A 26258-nucleotide genomic window follows, 5' to 3' on the forward strand; every position below is an offset into this window, starting at 1 on the left:
AGTTTCCCCCTTGCAATATGAAGACAGCAGAAAAATCGTATTGCTATATTAAGGGAGATTTGATTATATTCTTTGAACAACTGCCCACAAGATGTTCTTGTGTAACTATCAGTGGGTGCTTGCCTTGACCCCGGCCAGTGTAAATGCTAACATGAAGATGCACTGAGTTAGTAAGTCTCTCAGTAGGCACTGCTGTCAAAATATAATTATTTTTTAATTCTCTAAATATTTTCACCTACCTGGCTGCAATCCTTCCAAGTTCCAGCAAACAAAGGCACACTTCTCTGGGCTGCTTGTGGAGTACTGCAAAAGCAAAATGAAGATAGACAATATTTACAATAAAGAGTATTTTAAGGGTTTCAGTAATAAACAGATCCCCGCTTACTAATGGCTGTCAATAGCACGTTAGTCCTGAATGCCTCTTTTAGGCAAAACTGCCATTGGCTTCCAAGATATTTTTGCCTGAATAAAGAGTTCAGGATTAATACCTAAGATGTAGCATTTCCAAAGGAGCTTCCAACTCCCACTGAATTTCCCTTAGGGTCCTTTGAAAATCCCAGCCTAGATCACCAAAGCTTGGTTTATACAATTTGGTATAATACAGCCTACCTATCGCCATTATACATTAAATGGAGGGCTCTTAAAGAACATTAAAAACTAATGAAATGTCAAAGGGTTCTGGATCACTTTTTATAAATTAAAAAGATGTATTCCATAGGAAACCGTTTTTCTTCCTCTGCATAAATGAGCAAATATTAAAATTATATTAGTGAAGACAAATCCTTCTATAAACTTGATCCTGTATTACTTGTGCACTCAAGCACTCCCTCTGAATACAATGTGCGTTTAGGGTAATCAAGGAAGTCACTCAGCTCTTGAAAAGAAAGCTACTTGTCTGTAAATCTTGTTCTCTGAAGATATGCATCTATGCAAGTTGCCATGCTTGGGTCCAGTGCAAGACCTGGGGGGTAGGGGGGAGTTCCCATAGCTTTTAAGCTTTGGAGGCAGCTGCAGTACCTCATGGACCACTCAGTCAGGTACTTTTGAAAGCACCATCATGTTCCAATATCAATTCCTTTAGAAACTTGGAGACGGTAACTCCCCCCTGCCCCCAAAGAGGCCCAGTAAAAAAGGAAAAATATACAAAAAATCTGAGGAGAGAAGTGTGGGTGATGAGCAATCCATTTGGAAGTATAGCTTCAGAGGATAAGAATTATAGGTACCTTCTTTTCTTTTCTCCAGAGATACCTGTCTTAGTGGAATCCTGCTCTTGGGGATAAATTCAGACCTTGGTGTAAATGGACGAGTTTACCCTTGTCTAATGGAATATTTGCCTTCTTACTCCAGGGCTCAGTTTGGCACCTGAAGAATAAATTAATCCTGAACCAGAAGACCAGTGGCAGAGAAATCGGTCTACCTCGGTTGTGTTCAGGAGAGCTTAGATAGCTGTTATATGAACATTTAGGGAACGTGCTGACTCACTTGACTTAGCCAGGTGAAAAACACCTCCCAATAGGTGCCTCAGAGGCTAAAAATTTTAAGTCAAGGAAGTTTTCATCTTCGCCTACATGCTGCACACAGGGACCTCTGAGTGGGAACTGCTGAGATAGATATCTCTGAATATAATTAATACAAAGTTGGACAGATCCTCAGCTGATGTAAATTGGTATAACTCTATTGATATCAATGGAACTATGACAATTTACTCAGCTGAGGATCTGTCCCAATGACTTTTGGGATTGTATATTCAGCAATACTTTGAAAAAATATATATGCATTTCCCCCCTAGAATCTGAACCAAAAATATTTCCAGAAGGAAAACTGCATAGCAGAAAAATTAAGTGGCAAGGTATTGGGAATAGAATTTCCATTCTACTGCCATCTGTTATTAGACATATCAGAGATGTAAAAAAAGACCTGGACACTCCATCCTTCCTAATATTCTTCCTTGCCATAAACTAATTCATGGATGGAAGACTTAATCTTACTGAGAAACCAATATGTTAAATAAAAAAAAGTACACCGATGGCCCAGACATACATTCTGCTGCTTCCACCTGAAAACTGTTTCAACATAATCAATATATTAAATGTATCTTAATGCTAAGAAATATATAAATATACAGCAAGAACACACTGGATAAACCAGTTCTGGAAATATCTTGGTGGAGTATAGGTGGCAAATATTTTTGACCTCTACTTTACATCTGCACACATCTGATGTAAGGCTGGGCTGGGGGGACTGCATTTGGGGGGGGGGGGGGGGGAGTATTTGTAAACATAAGAAGAAGGTTTGAATGAAGGACATAAAGTCTCTGCCAATGCTCAAACTTCTACTTCTTAAATGAAAACAATGTGCTCCAGTGAATCTGACCCACAATGCTCCAGACACATTTCATGCATTTCACAATGAACAATGTGAAAGAGTGAAATCATTGTTAGAGCATGACAAGCTGTGCAGGCAATAACCAACCATAAAAACAAACATCTGGTGATGTGATAAGAATATGGTGATACAGTATTTCTAACAGCAAAATGTTAGCATTCCTAAGGACTATACCACCATGCACGTTCATGAACTTCAGGGGAAAACAAAGGCCATTCTGTATAGAATACAGTACCCACTGGAAATAGTTTAGATTCTCAAAACAGAATTCTTATATTTTTTTACAACTAGTGCTTTTAAATGGACTATTAGCTAACAAGGCAATTTAGTCAGGATTTAAGGCAAAGTTCTGAAAGTCAGAAGGCGTGGGTTCCATTCCTACCTCTGTTACAGACCTCTTATGTGAACTTGAGAAAGTCTCTAAAGCCAAAATGTGCAGAAGTGAGCAATGATTGTGGGTGCCTTTTTTAGATACTCAATTTGAGATGCCTTCTGTCTCAAACTGGAGGTACTCAATATTAGTATCCACTTTTTGAAAGGTGGCCGCTACTCTACACATTTTCCCTCGGCAAAATGGGGGGAACAAAACCTCCTTTTCTCACAGAAGTGCTGTAAGGCTAAATTCAGTGTTTGTAAAATGCTTTAAGATCTTTGATGGAAGGTGTGATAGAAGGTGTGGAAATCTTCTAAACTTTTTATGCCAGTGTGACTTTCATTTATGTTATCCTTTGACAATGATGTAAGCAGGTATTTCAGAGTATAAACGTGGAACTGAACAGGAAAACCTGTGTCTATCTTTGTGATTTTGAGGAAAATGCCCATGCATTGTCTGTACTGGAGCAAGGTAGGAATCCTGTTTAATGTGTCTGCATTCAAGGGTTAAAAAGCAGTTCCTTGATACCAGTACATACATATATTCAGTAACAAGTAATACAGTTCATGGATTAGAGGAAATTCCTCTTTGGAGTGAGCGATTACAGACTCAGATGGAAATCTTACATCTGTACCTGTGGTATGCTGTTGCTTCCTGTGGGAACTGTATTCATAATTTTCTGAATTACTTACTGGAATCTAACTTAATGTATGTTTCTAAATTATTACCAGTACCTCAACTTTCTGACCTGAAAGGTTACCTGATCCTTCAAACACTGAGTGGCAAATACAAGTTTGCTAAATACCAGATTTATTGTAATTGTAGCAATAGACATTCATCTTGATAAAGAAAGCATCATAAGGAATAAAATAAGACTCAATGGGCCAAAATAATTCATGTTATAACTCAACTGATGTCTCTAGAGTTACACCAGGGATGAGTGTGGTCCCTTATGTCTTCATTTAGGGGAAACTTCTCTTCTCATTTACAACCCAGGTCAATGTACTAGATGGATGGGTGGATGGATGTAAAAAAGGAGACATTTGTATTTTCCTGCCAACAATTCACTCTGTCCTTAAGAAGTGCATCATTTAGCATATGTAGATTCTTTAATTATATAGTTTATGTGGCAGTTTAATCCCTCTCAAGCAGTTTGAATAAAAATATACATTTGTGATTCATCTTTTCTGATGCCTAAGTTTCCTCCCTTGTGTTTGATGTTCATTTTCTTATCATATATATTCAATGCATTTCTAATAATAATTTCAAGACAATATTATTAAACGAGCACTAACACACTTTGTATTATCACATACATGTAACATTTATGACATCCAAAAACCTACATTAAAAACTGTTAGGGTTGCAAAATCAAGCACTTCATAGTCAGAAAAAGACAGAAATAAGGCTGCCTATGCAAACTTAATTTGACCCCCTGGTGCATTGGCATATGCCAAAGGCTTTAATTTACATGATCACATACTACTTTTTCCACAGGATCTCTGACTCATTCAGTGCACAGGATGGATGGTATTGTCCATTTGAAAAAAAAATCCTCATCGTTCAGTGTGTGGCCACATGCATTATTCAATGCACACTATCCAAACCCTGCACTGAATACAGAATTACTAGTTTCCTTCTAGGCTTTTCTGTGGTGCTGTCATCTTAGCATTTTACAACATTAATGAATTTATCTTCACAACACTCATGTAAAGTAAGGTGGTATTATTATCCCCATTTTATGCATGGAAATGGAGCTATAGAATTAAAGCCAAACTTGTCAACTAATTTGGGATGCCCTATATGAGATAATTAGGGTCTTATGTTTCAGAGTATGTAGCATTTCCTAGCACCCAGTGCCCTCTGATACAATTGTGAGTGCTCAACACTTCCACAGATCAGACCCCAGTGTTTCAAGTCAGGCACCCAGAAAATGAAGAATACGCAATCAGCAACCACACCTGTGAAAATTTTGGTTTAAGTGATTTTCCCAGCAGCACACAGGAACTCTGTTCTCCAGGGTGCCATTCAACTGCTTTTGCCATTAGTCTGTCCTTTCTCTTCCTACAATCCCCTTATTCATTCAGACCACACCTTCCAACTTCTGCAAAAAAATGAGGCTTTGACCCTACAGCCTCCTTCACTACACAAGTCTGATTTGTTCCCAGAATACAAACTGTCCTGGGCACTAAATGAGGGAGTGGTCCTGTAGAAAAAAAAATGGTATCTGAACATGAATTAAACACTGTCATAAAGCATATGTTCACAAGGGCTGAATTAAGGTTACAAGGGCAGCCTTAATTTGAGCATTTTCTTAATTTTGAGTGCTTGACTTTCCAACCTTAATGTTCAATTAATGTAGGTTTTTGGTATGCAATTTCCTAACTTTTTAAAAAAATGTAAATATAGAAAAAACAATTTCATCTTGTGAAACCATATTGCCCCCTCTCCCCTCCCATATGGGTCATCAGCAGGATGGGGATCTTTAGATCCACCGGATACCACTTCAGCAAAGGGAATAACTGGTAATAGTAGAAGGCTGTTATCTTCTACGTGGGCCTCCCATTAGACAGGGATGGAGATTCCCACTTTGCAGGTTTCACAGCTATTTGCTAGACAGCAAAGGACTGCTGAGTACAAAGTCCTTTAGGTTTTCTAGAGAAGTGTTCTCTAATAGTTACAGACTCTTCTGCATCTGTCCCCTGCCCTCCACCCCAGCCTCTCCCTGTCCCATTCTGCTCTTATTCCCTGCTCCCCAGCTCCTACATATATTTCTCAGCTTCTCCCCAACAACTGACCTCGGAACCGATTGCAGGAGTGGGCTGATAAAGTTTGCGGATGATACGAAGGTGGGAGGCATTGTAAATTCGGAGGAGGATAGGGATATCCTGCAGGGAGACTTGAATGAGCTTGTGAATTGGAGTATCAGAAATAGGATGAAATTTAATAGTGAAAAGTGTAAGGTGATGCATTTGGGGATGACTAATAACAATTTTAGTTACAAGATGGGGACACATTGGTTAGAAGTAACGGAAGAGGAGAAGGACCTAGGGGTCCTTGTAGACCGCAGAATGACTATGAGTCGACAATGCGACGTGGCGGTGAAAAAAGCCAATGCTGTCTTGGGATGCATTAGGCGAGGTATATCTAGTAGGGATAAGGAGGTCCTGCTTCCGTTGTACAAGGCGCTGGTGAGACCTCATTTGGAGTACTGTGTGCAGTTCTGGTCTCCCATGTTTAAAAAAGATGAACTCAAACTGGAACGGGTGCAGAGAAGGGCCACTAGGATGATCAGAGGAATGGAAACCCTGTCGTATGAAAAGAGACTAGAGGAGCTTGGGTTGTTTAGTCTGACAAAGCGAAGGCTGAGGGGGGATATGATTGCTATCTTTAAATATATTAGAGGGATTAATACAAGGGAGGGAGAAGAATTATTCCAGCTTAGTACTAATGTGGACACAAGAACGAATGGATATAAACTGACCGTGGGGAAGTTCAGGCTTGAAATTAGACGAAGGTTTCTGACCGTCAGAGGGGTGAAATATTGGAACGGCCTTCCGAGGGAAACGGTGGGGGCGACGGACCTGTCTGGTTTTAAGATTAAGTTAGATAAGTTTATGGAGGGAATGGTTTAATGGTAAAGCATAGTAGTCAAGGAAAACCAAGCAATGGTAGGTAAATAGTATAATGACTGACAGGGGTCAGGCTGGAGACTCTTGCCTATATGCTCGGGGTCTTACTGATCGCCATATTTGGGGTCGGGAAGGAATTTTCCTCCAGGGCAGATTGGCTGAGCCTCTGGAGGTTTTTCGCCTTCCTCCGCAGCATGGGGCAGGGATCTCTAGCAGGAGGGTCTCTGCTGATTGAAGTCACTTAAAACAGGATTGGGGACTTCAACAGCAGAGTCCAGGGAAGGGGTAGGGACGGTTTTATGGCCTGCAGCATGCAGGGGGTCAGACCAGATGATCATAATGGTCCCTTCTGACCTTAAAGTCTATGAGTCTATGAGTAACTCCTGCCCCATCCCCCGATGCCACAGCTCCTGCCCATCCTTCTCCCACTTGTGTCCTCCCCCACCCTGGCTCTTGCCTCTCTCCTCCACCCCCTTGTCTTTAATCCTCCTGCATTTCGTTCCCCCCTCTGCTCCTGCCCCTTTCTCCTACTGTTGGATCCTGTTCCTAACTCTTCCCAGGCTTCTATCACATTCCTCCCTCACCTCTTATCCCTATCACCCCACCCTACATCTTTTCCTCCTCCCACCCCTGTTTGTCACTCCTCTGAACTTGAGTCAGGCTATTTCTTCTTTCCCTTCCTCACTATCTAGACGCCAGCAAAGGAGCATTCAGAATGCAGGAGAGACAGTTTGCAAGTCTGTGCCTAGCACCACAGAAGGCCCCAGTATCTGGGAAGAGTAATTGCAGGGAAAGTCCTGCTCAGCCCCTGCAGACTTGGCCTGGAACATACTCAGTCACTCTGTAGGGATGGCATCTGCAGTCTGGTCAGCATTTAGGAACTGTGAGGGGATGGAGCATACTCAGCTGAGACAGAATCTTCAGAAAACATAGCTCTTAAATTTTAAGAAGTCTCTATCAAGCATGTGAAACTTGTCAGAGGCTTATAACTTGGTCAAATCTGGGCAAATTTTCACTGAAATGGCAAAAATGACATCCCTGACACCACCGTGACCTGGCCCGCAAAATGCTCCAAAGTATAAAGGTGCTCGTTCTTATCAATAAAGCCATTTTAAGAATATTTTTAACATGGGCAAATCATATTTTCCCCTAACGCTCAGGAATGGATGAACCACTTCAGATGAAACTTTCCAAAAAAATTCATCCTGAGGCAGAAATGCACCATGGAAGATTTCAGCCCAAACAGTTTGAGGCTGGCAAGTTATAAGCAGCTGAAAACAAGCTTTTATGGAAAGTGTCTGGCAACCTTAATTACAGGCGTCACTGCCTGCACTGCCTATTACAGCAGTTGGGTTGAATTTCCACTATTTGTGACTACAGTATTATGTCATTAATGTGGATTTTCCCTGACCTTTAAGGGGGAAATTTTCAAAAGCACAAATGAGATTTAGGAACTTATATCTCATTGATTTTCAGTGAGATTTAGGCCCATAACCCATATTTGTGTCTTTGAAAATCTCATTCTAAATACCTGGTCCCCACCCCATAATCACCAAAGATCCTTTAACCTTCATAAATACCTAAGGGAAACAATCCCACATATTGGGACAATATTATGACAACAAAATAATAGTTATTCTCCACCTTCCCCCAAACTCAATTTAATTGTTCTGCGCTGTGTTCAAGTTTCTCAGTGTTCGAGAGAGTGATAACTTCACACTCTTATCTCAGTGAGCTACTTCACTATTTTTTTCACTATATTCAGTTATAGTGTTGGTATATCTCTCAATCTGTAAAAGTTTTTCAAATGGGATTTATCATGACTTCTAAATCTCAACTGTGGTATAAATATGGAATTAATTATGGAACATCTAAACACTTGAGATTTACTGGTATATGTTAATGTAGTGCTAATAAAATAAGGTTCAAGGTGCTTCTATAGTCCTCAAAGTGACAAGACACGCTCACAATGATGTGGATTGTTTAGTCAAACACTGTGAAGGATAGAAACAAAGTCTTATTCTGATGCAAGTGGATATGAAGTATAACCCGATATTTCAAATTGTAAATAGTCATTTGAAAAATAGTGGCATAGTCATAGATTTTATTTTGTTTTTACTTTCTTTTAAATGTGAAATCTGAGCAAATACTAAGAGTATTACAGAGAAAAAACTGCTCTATGTTGTGCATATAAAATGTAAGCAGTAAATATTTGCTTGATATTTTTGACAGCCGTGAAAAAGCAACATTAGAGTGGAGGACATAGACATCTGTGTTTTATTCTACTACTAACTTTAAAACAATGCAGACCACTGTTTAGAGAACCTACTCTACTAAGGGGTGGTCATTGTATTGCATCAAAAGAAGTCAATGTCAGACATCTCTCTCACACACACACGGAATATACAAGCACAAAGGATGAATAGAACAATACCATCAAACACACCTAAAACAAATCACACACATTAGCATGCTGGCACAGTTAATGGCAAACCCTTTTCTTGCAGTGTAGATTCTTTTCGAAGAAATAGATGAAGAATATTCTTTGGCTCCACATCCTATAACCATCCAATAACATTAGAGAATAGACACAGTCATTGTTAACAAAGAGTCCTTAACTTTCTTAATTATGTGCATCAGGCTGAATTCTATCATTCTTACCCTGGCAAAACTCCTATTGAGGCTAATGGGAGTTTTGCCAGAGTACAACATTCTTCAGGTCTAAGCCACACACCAAAATAACCTCAGTATTGAATGCAAACTTCTTCTAGTAAATTGCATTATCATAGTCTCATGGATCCACTGGCCTATATCCCTGCACAGGGGAACTTCTGCGGGATGTTGCAGGTACAAATGCTACTACAACCCATGGACTGCAACACTCACTATTTGCCTATAGGACAAAAATTTGGACCGTAGATAAGGTTGTTGCTGGTAAGTAATTCTAATCCCATATTCTTTAGATATGCTGTTTGTGAAAGATGTGACTAAAAGGGACACTATGTTGGAGCACCAGTGCTGAGGAAGATGCAAGGAGTCTCCCCAACCCCCCCTCTTGTGCAACTCCATTGGGGCTGGTCAGAGTGGTATTGGTCAGTTGGGGCTGGTCAGTTGTAGTACTCGGGACTGTTCCATGCAAGTGTTAATACTGCTGATTTGGTAAAGGGTTGAGGGAAGGGAGAAATATGGTGTGAGAGAGAGATGCTGCTGGTAGTTTCTGGGTCTTGATGTATCAGTCCCCTCTACCGCTGGAGACATTACGCCTGATTCTTTCCTGCCTTGCTCCTTGTGCAGTCATACCTGTGCATAGTAAGTGCAAAGTGAGTATGATATGGTATCATTGAGCTCCAGTAGCATTTTATACCCACTTCACATGGGTGTAATTAACTACATAACGGGAAAGGCAATGGAGAAAGAGACTTATTGGGCCAGCCTGAGGCACAAAGGCCCCAGAGTTCCGAACGAAGTGAGGCAACTCAGCTTCACAGACTCCATTGTAGTGGAACAATGTAAGTCTAAAAAGATAGTATCTTATTTGATAAAAGTATCTCATTTGACGATAAATTACTAAAGAGCAAACTATTTTATAAAAAGTAATGAGCTAGATTCTGTTCTCCATCACTCTGGAGTAAATCAGAACTCACTTCTCTGACTCACACTGGTATGAATGAGTGAGATCAGGTCCAGTGTGTCCACACACTATTTACACACTTCAGGATTTATACCCGTTAAGGACCTCTGTAAAATCAAGTTGCTTGATGACATGATAATTGTACTTAGAAAAATAAATAGAATACATCGTTTCTTCTACTTCCTTACCAAAGATCCTGCATTCTCACCTTGGTCCCACAGGTGCTGAGCACTCTGGCCTTGCTCCAACAGAGCACTTAAGCTTGTGCTTATCCTTTAAGCACAGGAGCAATAGCTTTAAAAATATACAGGAAGTCTGAGGGGAGAAGTGTAGGTGACAGTGGTAATCCATTTGGATGTATATCTTTTGTTCTTAAATACATTACTGGATCAGATCCAGAGTGCTCAGTACCTTGCAGAATTGAGGCCTCCCTAACTCCCAAAACTCCCATTAAAATCAATAGTGTGTAGCCCTTTGGGGCAGTGATTATATCTGCTTCTGTTTTTATACAGTGCCCAATTCTGAGGGAGGATATCTGTGAGTGATTATGGTCTAAGAAATAGATCATAATGGGAGCTTTGGATACACCGGGAATACATATTTGTGCCACTGTTATGATTTCCATGATTTATTAAATGATTTTTCCTCCCTCAAGGAGGAGGATCCAAATTTAATAACATTAATAATAGTTAATATAAATTATTTTATTATTATTACTACTATTATTTATCAAATGTGTCTGCAGTTTTATTCCCTCCTGCAAGGGACTCAGGGCATTTTTTCATTATTTCATCATAAATTATTCAAACATTTTCAACAACTCAGAAACATTATCAAAATCATCCTCATAAAACCAGACACAGCAAAAACAGAAAATTAGAGCAAGAGCTTAGATTTAAATAGGACAAGGACAGGGAAATATTCTAAATATAGATGTAACAGTGGTTCTAATTAATTACAGCAGGTTTTATATACCATAGGCAGACAAGCAAGATAATAAAGAAGAGAGAGGGACACAAAATCAGGTAGACTGAGACCAATAAACTGAGGACCATGGAGACTAGATGAGCAAACATTTGCTATACCACTGACAATTTACACAGGTTTTACACATCAATTCGGTTTATAACCAAAAAAACCCCCAAAAACTGTTACCTTAGTAATGACCCCATCTCCAGAGCTATGCAGTCTCAAAGACACAAAGATCTTTCATAAAGCAATGCAAACACCAGTATGTCATGTGCAGACATATCTCACCACTTCTATATTTCTTAGCTTCACTGAATTTTTATTTGCTGTCCAGAGGGAAAGTGAATGTAAAGGTCTATTACAGCAGTTGTTATTTCTACTGCATTGGCACTCGAAGGCCCTAATCAGAATAAAGATCCCATTGTGCTAAGAGCTCCAGCAAAAAGCAGGTAAAAATACTAATTCTCATTGCTTGAAGCTTTATAATTAAATGGACACCATCAACCTGTGATCTAGTCAATTTCAGAAAAGGAGCTCAAATTAGTTTCAGGTCCTACATCTGACAGTGAGTCACGCCTCAATTCTTCCAGGTGTTCTAACCATTAGCATGGATATCTTGCTAGATATTAATACTCAAAAAGAGAAAAAAAACAACCATAAACAGCAAAACATGTTTAACGGACCACTCAACCAATCAACAAAAATGAGTTGCTTAATCAAGTTCTTCTAATAAAGGTTAATCTGAATTGTGCTTGATACATTCAGGAATACTTTAGCTTCATTTCTTAAGAGAGGAAATTGTCCAATAAAGAAAGTCTCTTGTACTTGTATTTCAGTGGAATTGGAAGGGGCACGGCCAATGGCAGCACTGTGTCTGTGAGCCGGTGGGGGGGGAGAGAGAGTATCCAGGGACTTACTCTTCACACAGATACCAGATTAGCCACAGATCCAGCTGTTGATCTCACAATATTCAGACATTTAGGGGTCCATTCCTCTTGCTCCCCCATGTGTTTGCAAACCCCCCTGCCTCAGATATTCCACAGCTTCAGAGCTTTGGAAGTGTGATCATTTTGTTTGCCTTCCATGTGATTTTTTTTCCATGGGAGAAGGATGATTAACCCAAAAATACGATTAACCTACATAAAATGTGATAAGATACAATCCACATATCTTCAAAGCATTAGCCTCAAAACTGGTCTTTGTCAACACATTCAAAATTCTTCTCTGCCAAACATTTTCCCCCAAGGGATACACAACAGTTTTGTGTATTAAACAAAACAGCGTAAGAATAGAACAGATCAAGTGACAAGTGAAGCAAGATCCTTTCACAAATAATAGTGCTCAGAAAGCACAACACTAGAACAGAAGGGGAACAGATCAGTTGCAACAGAGATAAAGATTTTACTTATACAGTCAAAGATCTTTTGAGGACCTGAATACAGAAGCCTCTTGATGCAGTACAGTGTGTTCATTTATCTTCAGTACAAACAGATTAGTCTCATCAAAACAGCTTTAGGCTTTTATCTGAGTTCAGATCACAAGCAAACAATCGATTCTCTTCATCTTGTGTTTTCTACTGAAATGCAATCTTGAGGCAAAAAGTTGTCCTACATTTTCTTTCAAAAGAGAAGAGTAATAGGTATGAAGCATTATTAGGATGATGATTTAGCTGAAATAGTCCATTCTTGTAGTGGAGCAGCTGCAGGCATGAGTGTTGAATATCACTCTCCTCCAGGCAGTTGAGGAGTAATCAGATGAAAAGAAGTCAGTGTGGGATGGGGAGAATAATTTCATATTCTCTCCCTTCCTGAGATATACCTACCAAATCTGTGGTATAATGGTGAATTTCCTGCAGCCAAAACTGTGAGCATGTTTGGACCCTACTCTCCAGAGACAAAAAGAATCGTCTTATTTGGTGAACTAAGGAGCAAGAATCCCAGGCCATTCTAATATCAGGGATTTGTACAATAAAAAAAATGTACCTGGCATAAAACACATCTTTGTGCAGGGGGCAAATACAAAGCCTGTGTACCTCCTAAGTCCTGCTTAAGTGGGATTTAAGTGGTGCATAGGTTTTGTGCCCATCCCTTGTGGGGTAGGGAGGGTGAATGCAGACTCAGGAGATATTACAATATCATCTTCCTCTTAATTTCTGTCACAGCTGCTTTAGTTTTTTTTAGTTTTATATTATCTTATTAATTATTATTATTATTATATCTATTACTACAAGATGAAATTCAGTTGTACTTTACTGCAGGTTTCAAACAGTGTCTAAACTTCAATGGATCTTGGTCCTGGTGCTTAATTAATTAAATTTTTCTGACCAATGGTAAAGTTCTAGTTCAGAAACAGATTTTTTTTTTCTTTTAACAATCCATTTTAACACAATGAGCCACAATGTCATGGAGCAATTTGGTCAGTAATGACTATTATGTATCTAAAAATGGCATGGGGTCTCATATGTAGATATTAAAATATGACTAATTTTGAACATGTCCATTGCATACTCTTAATGCTTATAAGTGTCTGTCCAGATGCACCCCCGCTGCCCTGGCACTCCATCAGGTTAGCAGTAAGTGGTGAGATCCAAAGCTCTAGACAGCTATGGCCCAGCCAGGATATCACTGATTGGGGGCTGTCCTTTTAAAGGTTCCCCCTTCACCATTGGGTAGCAGTGGCCTAGGGCACTCGAGTGTCTAGTGCCATCCCTGACTGTGCAATTCTTACTCAAACTGAACTGCCGGTGAAATAAATAGGAATTTTGATTGATTAAGGGCCACAGGTTGAGTGCCAGCAATATATTAAGCAACTTAATTTCTAGGTTTTAAAAACACTGTGTTGGTATGTTTCTTCCTATCATCTGCTCTTTTTTTTTAAATGAATATAGTATTTTGAAATGCTATTTAACCAGCTTTAGTGGATTGCACTATACTTCTAACATATGTGGCAAGGCACGTATGAAAGTTAACCATCTGCAAAATGTCCACCTGGACCAAAAAGATATTCAGTGGCCAATTCTATTTTAAATAGGAGTGCTTTTGCCTTATTGGTTTAATCCAATTCCCATTAAAATCAGTGTGAGCACAGCTGACCTTTTAGTTCTATAAAAGCAGAGTTTCTTTCAACATTGTCGATTACCATATAAGCAAGTACGTACCCAAGCCTTCTGATTCAAATAGGCATGTGTCGTCCACCCCCACATCTCTGCACCAGGATAAGAAATTTGCTGTGTTGTCTCGTGCAAAAAAAGACCCTGAAGGAGCATTGGCTTTGCATGGAATCTTCCGCACTGGCAGGGTCTATAAAAATAAAACAAAAAATCCTCATTCTAGGTATATGATATTTGGAAGGGCAGTATTTGTACCTGGGGAACGTAAAATCACATCATGCAGCATAGATATATATGTATTGGGTCAACTGTCACTCTTGCTCACTTCCTAAAGAATTACAGCCAAAGATAAATAAATAGTACAATTTATTTGGCACAGAAGCATTAGCCTGGCAGAGCTTTTAAAAGTACTAAGAGATTGACCCAAGATGTGACGTTTGGATCTGGATCAGTACTAGAACTTTCCTCAAGTTTGGGAGCTTGAAATCCAGTGTTTTGGTTGAACTAATGGAATAAGAAGTCAGCTGTTAAGTAAGGATCTAGATTTGGATCTGAACATCCCCAAAATTTGGGGTGGATTGCTTGGGATCCAGTTTCTGGTCATTTATAAAGGTAACACTACAGTTTTGAAAATACTGTATTCACATCTGTTATTAGTAACCACGAAACACCTTAGGAACAGGGGTAGTGATGCATGTGCTAGAGTCTTTGGGACTGTAAAATTCTTAACACTGGCAGTTTTGCACAATCTACACTCTGAACAGCTGACTTTACAAGCCCATTGAGTAAAGCATACACTATCATCCAGTACTTACAAAATCAAGGACTAGGATAGAGCCAGATTCTCATATCAGTGATACCAGAGTAATTCTAACTAAACACCATTGATTCTAAGGGAGTTACTCCAGACTTAGTCGGGCATAACTGAGATAAGAATCTGGTCCAAAAAGAATGACCAGCACAGAAAAACGGAGGGAGTGTTGCACCCTAGTTGCATTTGCAAGACATACATGCAAAGCTTCTATCAAAAATTTTAATTTTCATGTAAAGCTCATTTTTACGGTGTCAAAACCTATATATCTGCCACAGAAGGTCAAATAAACTGAGAAGTGACCATTGTTACCCCATAACTTTCCAAAGTTGCCCCATCACTTAGAAAGTCAGACCCCAAAATTGTTTTATTGTTTTTATTGTGCAGCTTTGCCATTAAAGTGATTTATGGAGTAACTGCTTCTGTACTGGAGCTGGTTGTTAGATCCAAGAGCCATTAACTAAAGAACTGAGAACATGCAAATGGTGTCTGTAGCAGTTTCCAATTCTATGTCCAACAGTTACTATCAACAGTCCAAATAATTCTTGAAAGCATCACATAAAACACTGCAAGAAAAAAAAATCAAATGACTTTAGAAGGCTTTCACCTGACCCCCAGCTGCTGGCAGCACACTAATTACAGGATTTAGGAACAGCTGGCTTATGTGGGGCAGTCAGGAAGGGTGGGAATCAAACACTTATCTTATTAAAGTCACTTGCAAGACTTCCATTGACTTCACCAAGACCAGAATTTGGCCCAATCTTTAAGAAATAATTCTATAAAGAACTCTGAGATGCAGTTTGTATAAAATATGTTACACAGCAGTAATGTATAATCAAGATAATGCACCCAATTGTCTGGTCTAATATGACCTCTTTGTGCTGCCCCAATAGTACAAAGAAGCCATAAAGCTGGCCTAACCAGCCAACTCACAGTTTTTGCAAGATGGCTGCCCCTGCAAAACTGCCTTCTGGACTCTAGCCTAGAGCATGTGGCCAGAGTGCTGCTATGTTCCAGCAATGCCCATCTCCAGAAACATCCAATAAGTGACAGGTACAGCTAGGAGTAACTCAGTAGCCATAGGACTGAACGAGCCCCCAGTTGGACCAGAATAGGGAGAGAAGGGGTATAAAGGCCACATATATCCATGTTCCCACATGTCAGCTCCTGGGGTCCTGTGGCAAGCACAGTTTAGCTGAGTTCAAGAATTAGGCCCAATAATTTTGAGTTATACCGTTTTGAAAAAAGAAATGATTCCTTTTGTTAAGGACCAAAGGACGTAGTATAGAACAGTGCAACTTCCCAAACATCACTAGTTTCACTAGTTTATTTTAAATAGTGAAAGGCATTGGAATATAGGTTTTAAGAAAAATATCACTGATGCTGATGACACTCAACTATATATCTCATTCTGAACTGATGGAACCACTGCTACTACTAAAATGGCAGAATGCCTACAGGAAATTTGCTCTTGGATGAAAAGCAGCTGGCTCAAACTGAACCCAGGCAAGGCTGAAGTGATGCAGGTCAGAAAGGGGAAACATGTTGAAGATCTAGCCAAAATTCTGTCTCCACCTTCCAACGAAGCCATACAGCCCCTATTCATCAAAGTGGTGTGAAGCCTTAGAGTCTTGTTCGACTCCTCACTAAACTTAGATGATCAGGTAGCATCAGTTTCCCAAAATGCTTCCTTTCACCTCCAGCTTGCCAGGAAACTTCATCCTTTCTCCCAGATGAGGACCTGGCTACCATGAGCCATGCATTTATCAACTCCAGGCTGGATTACTGGATTGCTTTATCTGAAGCTGAAGAGGATGCTCAGGCTCTAACTGGTACAGAATGAGGCTGCCCACCTACTCTATGGCTCAGTCCCCCATGAACAAATAAGGCCTGTGCTCAAGTCCCTCCACTGGCTCCCAGACAGCATCCAATCCCAGTTTAAGACCATGGTCCTAATTTTCAAAGCAAAAGCCCAGGCATACCACAGACTGAATATTGATCTATGAACCCTCAAACAGCTGGGCTCCTCTGGAATAATGCAGATCTCAAAGTCCAGGACAAAGCTGAAGATAAAGTGAAAGCTGAAGACAAAGTATCTTGGTCAAGGAGGTTTAGCTCCACAGAAGATCAGGTGAATCCAGAATCTGACCATCTTTAGGAAATATTGCAAAGCCTTCCTCTTTGAGAAAACTTTTACTACCATAAGAAACACTCACAGCTTGAACACCCCTTTATTCCCGAACTCCTCTCAACCCTCCCAAAACACCTACCCCAGGCAAAATGTGACCCCATAAAAGAAGAAGTTATAGAGACTTTATGAAGTCCTCTAGGGACTTTGCTAATGCTATTGATTTTACATGCAGGGCTGTAAGATAATATGATGATGTGTGGCAGTATAAAACTTTAATATCAATAGAGAGAGTTTTGCCAGCTCCTGATTTTATTGCAAGTCTGTTGATATTTGGTGTTTTTTTTCTTAAAGCTCCAGTCCCAAGAGTGAGGTGGTTATGTTCGAATCTCAGCTTTTTTATTTTTAAGTAGGTTTCTAGGCCTCATGGGTACAGAGAAAAACTGTAAAAAGTGAACATCAGAGACAAACACCGTGAGGCAAATAAAAAAAGAAACAAAAAAAATCATCATTATTTGGGGAACCTGTCTCATGATTTTGTACACAGGGTTTGGCAATACCAAGGATGTGACACATTAGGCTTGATCTCACAGGGTAAGAGTCAGAGCAGATACGGAGGGTGGCAAAATACTCTTGAATCTAATTAAGAGTCTGTTGATCACTGTTTGAAATCCCACCCAGTCCTCCTAGCTGTCCCCCTTTACCCCACTACTAATGCTTTTCCCTTCCATTCTGGCTTAGGTCCCCATACTGAGAAGTGCTGAGTTGAAGTCAATAGAAGTGCCTCTTCACAGGATTGGGCTTTAACAATATTAACAATTAGCACTAGTCAGGTTTCTAGAGTAACACCTTCTTCATATCAGAACAGTCTCAAAGAGCAAGTGAGCATCAGAATCCTGAGGCAAATTCACACTTTAAAGCACTGACTGCTTCGCATTTTCAATTGAGTTCTCCTTCGTGACCTGCACCATTCTTGGTGATGTAATGAAGCATTCATCCATCTCAACCCAAGCCTGCACTCCTTTCTCAGTGAACTCTCAGTGAATGAGAATTTCGTTGGAATAAAAAGTAATGTACAGACAGGGCTGGCGCTTCCATTTAGTAGACCTAAGCGGTCACCTAGGGCACCAGCATTTGCGGGGTGGCAATTTGGTGGTGCGGGGGGGTCCTTCCGTGCTCCAGGTCTTCGGCGGAAATTCGGCAGCTGGTCCTTCACTCGCTCCGGGACCCACGGCCGAAGTGCCCCGAAGACCAGGAGCGCAGAAGGACCTCCTGCCTAGGGCGGCAAAAACCCTGGCGCCGCTCCTGCATACAGAGCTTTCAAAGGCAGAACAATAGTGAAAAAGAAAGCTAATAAAAAATCAGTGTAGTTTTGTCAGAATAAGGATTCAGGGGCAGGCTATGTCCTTCGGAAAGCCACCAAAATAGAAAGAAATCTTGAGTTTTATGGAACTGAGTCCTTGATGCTGATGATTCTCCTAATGAATACAAATTATACCACTATTTCACTCAATATCATTTCCAACAGACACACATTGGACCCAAATCTGACCTCACACTGCTGCAAATCAGGAGTAATTAATGGAATAAGCAGAATTGAAATAATGCAAGACCAGTGTAATGAGTTTAGAAATTGGCCCAATGGCTTATAATACTTTTTACTATACTCAAACCTTTGAAAGATATGTTGTTAATTTACAATAGCTCCAATATATGGGTGAACTCAAAGATGTGTTGTTTGGCAACATTATTTGTTAATTTGACTCACTAGACTATATATCCACCCAAAACCCAGTCTGAGGCTGCTACATAAGCCTATTGACACAGAGCCAGATCAGCTGATAGAATTGAAGCTAATGGAGAGAAGTCATTTACATCACTTGAGGATCTGGCCCATAGTGTCCCTACAGATATGTGGATGATCATTTTACTCAGTTGTGACATTAAGAAGATCAAGTGAACTCACCTCACAAAATCTGGATACCTTCTCATTTTTAAATCACTTTAGGTGTGTAATAACTTCATGCAAGACCAATTTAAGAACCAAACCTTGGTTGACTCCCACACCTTGATACGTAATTAAGAAGGTGGCGTGCACAAAGCTTCCTCCTTTGCACACCTGGGATAGGAGCCAGCCAGGATTGCAATCCCTGTGCTAGCCTCCTGAGTGTTTACTACCCCAAAGAGGGTGGGAAAGAGTTAGAGCCTCTATGTTGGGCTGCAGAGCTGAGTAGGAGAGCATGCTGCACCCATGATACCTTTTGTGCCAGGGATCTCAGGAAGGCATTATGCCTTGCTGAGGCACAGTGTCTTCCAGAACTCTCACGTAGAGTACTGTGGCTCTGCATCGTCACCAACACATGGTGTCACCAACACAATCGGACTCTAAATATTCTGTAAAAAGAACGAGGAGTACTTGTGGCACCTTAGAGACTAACAAATTTATTTGAGCATAAGCTTTCGTGGAAGCTTTACAGTGGAAAATACAGTAGGAAGATATATATATATATATATATAGTGACAAAGTTCTGTCCTTGACTCTATGGGTCCTGCGTTTCCTGACGGATTTTGCTAGCCTCAGAGGCTCACTGTGACCCTCCACATAGCTTTTCTCTCTCTAGAGGCATGGGTCACAGTCTACTGAGCCATTTTCATCATAAGCCAACAAGGGAGGTGAGGAGAAACAACCCTCCCTCACATAGTCTCTGTTGTCTCCCAGTATCAGTGATTAATCAGGGAGGGGAGTGGGGGGGAGCCCAGGCCCGCCCTCTACTCTGGGCTCCAGCCCAGGGACCCTAAACTTAGCAGCTATGGAAGCTGACTTTTTGGAAATAGGGTGTGTACAATTCCCTGCGCTATTTCCCCACAGCAGCCCCCACTCAATATCTTCTTCACAATTACCTCAGGGCCTCCTTCCTTGCACCTGATATGAATTCATACTACTTCATTCCTCCAACAGCACAGCTCCCTCCTATAGCTCCTGACACCCACACCACACTGACTAACTGGGAGGCTTTTAACTAGTTCCAGCCAGTCCTTGATTGGCTTCAGGTGTCCGAATCAATCTAGCTGTCTCTCCTGCCTTCTAGAAGGATCTTAATTGGCCCCAGGTGTCTTGATTAACCTGGAGCAACTGCCATTTGGTTACCATGGTACCAGGGATTTGTTTAGCCTGGGGCTGACATACCTGTTCCTCACTACTTTACTGTAGCCATCTGGCCTTGCCCCATCACTATATATATATATATATATATGTATACATATATACATACACACACACACACACAGAGAACATGAAACAATGGGTGTTACCATATAGACTATAAGGAGAGTGATCAGTTAAGGTGAGCTATTATCAGGAGAGAAAAAGAACTGTTTGTAGTAGTAATGAAAATGGCCCATTTGCAGCAATTGACAAGAAGATGTGAGGAACTGGGGGGAGGGGGGGGAAATAAGCATGGGGAAATAGTTTTATTTTGTGTAATGGCCCATCCACTTTCAGTCTTTATTCAAGCCTAATTTAATGGTGTCCAATTTGCAAATTAATTCCAATTCAGCAGGCTCTCGCTGGACTAACACGGCTGCTACTCTGAAACCTAAATATTCTGTGTCTCCTTGTTTAAGTAGATGGAAAAGCCTGGAAATAGAAATACAATTGAGTATGGCCATGCAGTAATGTGTCAGGCCCATATTGGGTTAGTTTCAGTACATAATGTTTATTTAGTGTGTTACCCATACATTAGATATATTCACCTTGACAACTGAGGTCAGCCTCTTAAATGTATCAGTCAAGCGAGTTTCACTATGAAAGAGATATTTTCATGAAGCTAGCAAAATCTTACTTTAATAATGATTAAGACTTCTAGATTACACAATTTATAGGAAGATCCACTGAAGGCAAATCGCAAAAGTGTCTAGGTTCCTGAACTATTAAGCTTGTCTGACTGCTGTGTTATCCAGTCTAACCAACAGACATCTTGCCAATGTCACTGACAGGTGGCCTGAACAAGTATGAAATCAGAAGTGACAAGCAATGGCATGTAAACACAAAACATGTGCTAGACTCGGGGGGAGGGAGGGAAGGAAGTGTTTTGCTTTATAAATAATTCATGGCCTCCCTTCTATTTACTCAGATGACAGAACTTATCAGTGCAAACAGTATCACTGTCAAAAAATGCTTAAAATAAGACCACAGAATAGCAAAGTACTATACAGCCTAAGTTTCCTTACATGCTAAAGAACTATATCATGCATTGAATATATATCACACTATATTCTACCCCATTGCCCACAAACTTAGGGCCCAATCCTGCTCCCACTGAAGCCAACAGCAAAATACCCTTTCATTTCAATTATTGGAGGATTGGGCCAATTCTGAAGAATCGCAGGGGGATACCAATATTTTCTTAACACCTGATAAAATTCCCTACCTCCTTTTAAAAATAAGCCTTTTTTTTTATTATTATTATTTTCAAATCTATTCCTTTAATGCCCAACACTAAAACACATGAAAGTTCTTATTAAAGACAGGTTTTATGCTCAAATATTCTTTACTGATTTGTTTAAATGGCTTGAATGTCTCAAAAGTGTTTTGTAACAGATCATTCAGAAATAATTAGGTTTCCATATGGCAAGAGTGACTTTTGTTGACATAGTATAGTATATCCACTGTTACTTTGAAACAGCAGTGCCCACAATTACTCCTATCAAATATCACGAAAACAGTTCCCCAGTTACACTCTTTTTACAATCTTGTCTTGTTGATGTGCATACATGTGGTTTAATGCAGGATGTGAAAGTGTGAGTGAAACGGATGATGTAATCCTGGAAAAATGCTGTTAGGTTCACTTCTATACCCAAGAGGGTCTCTGTTTCACTGTGCTGTGAAATCACATAGAAAAAGAAATGTATTTGTATACTTTTTTTCCAAAATGAGATCCATAAATAAATGTTTTGTTTTGTTGCCCCCAGGGCATTCCACTTGAGGGTTGGAAGAAAAAAATATGGTTCCAACTGCTGTATATTGGTACTGACCCTGAATTTGGCAGTCATATCTACAAGTGTAGGTGAGTATGAATTAAACACTGTCTAAATGATCAGAGAACATTCAATGGGTTAAACAATCCCTTGTATCAAGCTGCACCCAGGTTCTTTTTTATTTGTTATTTTGCAGAGCATTTTCAAGAGGCATTAAACAGACTAACACTGCAAGAAACTATTAACTTTGACAAAAAGTTAAAGAGCTAGAACTAGCCATCATAACATCTCACATCACAAAAAGTGAAAGCCTCAATAATAATAATTAAAATAAAGCTAAAACCGGGGGAAGCTATAGGTGAAGACCAACGGCTACTGGGGAAATCTTAAAAATGTAAGGCTGGAAGGGACCATGAGAGGTCATCTAGTCTAGGTCCTCCATGTAGAGACAGGATCAAGTAAACTTACCGAGACCACCCCTGACAGGTGTCTGTCTAGCCTGTTCTTAAAAACTTCCGGTAATGGGGATTCCACAACCTCCTTTGGTAACACTGCTATACAGCCAAAATGCTTCTGAAATAAATGTAGTCAAACTTTACTAATTCTGGATCACTGAGAACGAAAATGATGCTTAAAATTGTTGATTGGCTCTAGTTTTCAAGATATGCTATTGGGTCAGTATATACGACCCTTGACTTGGGAATGGCGGAGGATAAGTGAGTTATAAAGGGAAGGGATCTCAATTTAAACCAGAAATGACTAAACTACATCTTTGACTGGATCTATGAATAAATCTATGACTGGGTTTGGACAGTACTTGCTTTTTAGACAAAACAATGAATGATGCAATCTGAAGCTGGTATTGCGTCATACATGATATGAATTGCATCATGTTATTCCTAGAAGTTACGGATGATGCAATCATAACAAAGCTTACATCACTCTGCTGAACAAATTGCCCTATATCAGCTCTAGAAATCATACAGTATGTGCTCTCTTATTTTTCAGTGTTTGATTTTGCAAAGGGACACATTTCTGTTTAGCCAAAGTGAGCAGAGATGCCTCGTACTTGTGTGAACAGTGCAGATAACTTCTGCTATGTTTGTGGTGAAGTGACTTTTGCATCACAAAAGCGCAGTAGAACCACTATGGTTAAGAATCACCTTTATTTTGGCTGTAAAATTGGAGATCAGGACAAGAGGTGGGCCCCACACATATGCTGCAACACTTGTGTAACAAATCTTCGCCAGTGGTTGAACAGGAAAAGGAAATCTATGCCTTTTGCAGTGCCAATGATTTGGAGAGAGCTAACAGATCATACCAGCAATTGTTACTTCTGCATGGTGCCTCCAGTTGGGAAAGGCGTGTCAAAGAAGAAAAAGTGGACTGTACATTATCCAAACATTCCATCAGCTATACGCTCAGTACCCCCACGGAGAAGGACTGCCGGTTCCTGATGCACCAGAATCATTCTCACTTGAGTTAGACGAGGCAGAGGAAGGGGATGAAACTTGTGGTCCTGAACCATCAGTGTCACAGGACCCACATTTTCTCCCATCATAATCCTTTGAACCACACCTCATAACACAAGGTGAACTGAATGACCTTGTCAGGGATTTGGAACTACCCAAGAGTAAGGCAGAGCTGTTGGGCTCCAGACTACAGCAGTGGAATCTCCTGGCGGGTGATGTTAGGGTTTCCATGTTCCGTGACCGTCAAAAGGATCTTGTCCCATTCTTCTTCATGGAAGGTGATCTTGTAGCCTGCAACAACATCAATGGTGTGATGGCAGCCCTCAACATCGTTCACGATCCAGATGAGTGGAGACTGTTCATTGATTCATTGAAGATGAGTCTTAAAGTTGTTTTACTGCATAATGGCAATGTTTTGCCATCAATTCCAGTTGGTCATGCAGTCCATATGTAGGAAACCTATGACAACATGAAACAACTTTTGAGGTGCATAAACTATGACCAACATCAGTGGCAGCTTTGTGATGATTTGAAGGTTGTTGCTCTCTTGCTTGGTCTGCAGACTGGATACACAAAGTACTCCTGTTTTCTCTGCGAATGGGATAGTCGTGCAAGAGATTCCCACTACATCAAGAAAGATTGGCCACTCCAAGAGTCATTGGAGCCTGGGAGGAAAAGTGTTCAGCATCCACCACTTGTTGAATCAAGGAAGTTTTTGTTACCACCCTTACACATCAAGCTGGGTCTGATGAAGAACTTTGTCAAGGCCGTTGACAAAACACAAGCAGCTTTCAAGTACCTCCGTGGAAAATTTCCAAGCTTAAGTGAAGCTAAGATAAAGGAAGGTGTCTTTGTTGGTCCTCAGATTAGTGAACTTCTTCGAGATGATGCATTTGACCATGCACTGCGTGGCAAGGAAAAGATGGCATGGAAAGCCTTCCAGTTAGTGGCAATACATTTTCCCAGAAACAACAAGACAGACAACTACAGGTTGTTGGTGGAAAACCTCCTCAAGGCATGCAAAAGCCTTGGTTGCAACATGTCACTAAAGATACATTTTTTGCACTCTCATCTAGATTTTTTTCCACCGAACTGCGGAGCAGTGAGCGACGAGCATGGCGTGCGATTTCACCAGGACATTGCAACAATGGAGAAACACTATCAGGGCAAATGGAGCCCATCAATGCTTGCAGACTATTGCTGGACAGTGACAAGAGATGCTCCATTTAATGAATACAAGAGACAAGCCAAGAAGCGCCGAGTAGACACTGAATAGGACTAAGCTATGTAAATAATAGTTTTTTGCCTTTTGTTTCATAATAAATTTTATTTATATAATCCTTTTGCTGATTTTTAAAGTGTTACATAAACAGGACAGGTGAAATATTATCATGTAAAGCAACCATAAACACATGAAAAGACCTAGGTTTACAATTTATGATTAACACTCTACTGTCTACACAATATACATAGACATAAAATGTAAAAACTAAAATATCTTAGAAACAGTAGCCAGTTGTTTTAATTGTCATATTTGAATTCAGCACATCAAAATACATAATAAATAGCACATTTTATCTCTGAAGCAGACGACTTCTCAAAAATTGTAGACCAGTGTAATTTATTCCCATAACTAAGTATCTTTATAATTAACAATTTTTTCCTAGTAGCTAACCTAAATCTCCATTGTTACACATATAAGCCAATTACTTCTTGTCCTACCTATAGTGGACATGGAGAATAATTGACACCATCCTCTTTGTAAAAGTCCTTCTCCTCTCAATCTCTTTTTTCTCAAGGCTAAATATGCCCAGTTTTTTAAAACCTTTTATCATGTTTGTTGCTCTCTTGTGAACTCTCTCCATTTGTCTACATCTTTCTTGAAGTGTGGCACCCAAAACTGCACACAGCACTCCACTTGAAGCCTCACCAGGGCAGAGTAAAGCAGAACAATACCTCCCGCATCTTACATATAACACTCCTGTTAATACACCTCAGAATATTTGCTTTTTCACAGCTGCATCACATTGCTGACTCATGTTCAATTTGTGATCTACTGTAACCTCCAGATCCTTTACTGAAGTACTACCATCTAATCATTTATTCCCCATTGTGTAGTTGTGCATTTGATTTTTCCTTCCTAAATGTAGCACTCTGCACTTCTCTTTATTGAATTTCATCTTGTTGACTTCAGATCATTTTTCCAATTTGTTCAGGTCTTTTTGAATTTTAATCCTGTTCTCCAAAGTGCTAGAAACCTCTCCCCCACTTGTTGTCATCTACATACTTTATAAACATATCCTCCATTCCATTATCCAAGTCATTAATGAAAATATTGACAAGCACTGGACTCAGGACAGACTCCTGCAGGACTCCACTAGATACCTCCCCCCAGTTCAACAGTGACCATTGATAACCATTGTTTATGTTTTTCAACCAGTTGTACAACCATCTTGTAGTAATTTCATCTAGACCACATTTCCCTAGTTTGCTTATGAGAACGTCATGTGGGACTGGGTCAAAAGCCTTACTAAAATCAAGATATATCATGTCTACATCTTCCCCCTACCTCCATCCAAGAGGCTAGAAACCCTGACAAAGAAGGAAATTAGGTTGGTTTGTCATGATTTGTTCTTGGCAAATCCATGCTGGCTATTTATCACACTATTATCCTCTAGGTGCTTACAAATTTATTGTTTGATAACTTGTTCCAGTACCTTTCCAGAAATTGAAGTTAAGATGTCTGGTCTAATTCCCCCCCCCTTTTTTTT

At 40.1% G+C, this 26258-nt stretch overlaps 1 protein-coding gene across 3 annotated transcripts in view; it reads right to left on the bottom strand.

Moving 5' to 3' along the window:
* The window catches only part of GAS2 (growth arrest specific 2), a 135209-nt gene that overhangs the window by 61673 nt on the left and 47278 nt on the right, over positions 1-26258 (bottom strand). For all 3 annotated transcript variants that reach the window (XM_054024623.1, XM_054024624.1, XM_054024625.1), the window contains exons 4-5: positions 14148-14289; positions 240-303 (exon numbers count right to left, since the gene is read on the bottom strand). In XM_054024623.1, coding sequence (XP_053880598.1) covers positions 240-303; positions 14148-14289 — 206 coding nt within the window. The remainder of the gene's footprint in view (positions 1-239; positions 304-14147; positions 14290-26258) is intronic.

Source organism: Malaclemys terrapin, chromosome 4 (assembly GCF_027887155.1).
Source record: "Malaclemys terrapin pileata isolate rMalTer1 chromosome 4, rMalTer1.hap1, whole genome shotgun sequence".
In the NCBI taxonomy this organism is placed as follows: Eukaryota; Metazoa; Chordata; order Testudines; family Emydidae; genus Malaclemys; species Malaclemys terrapin.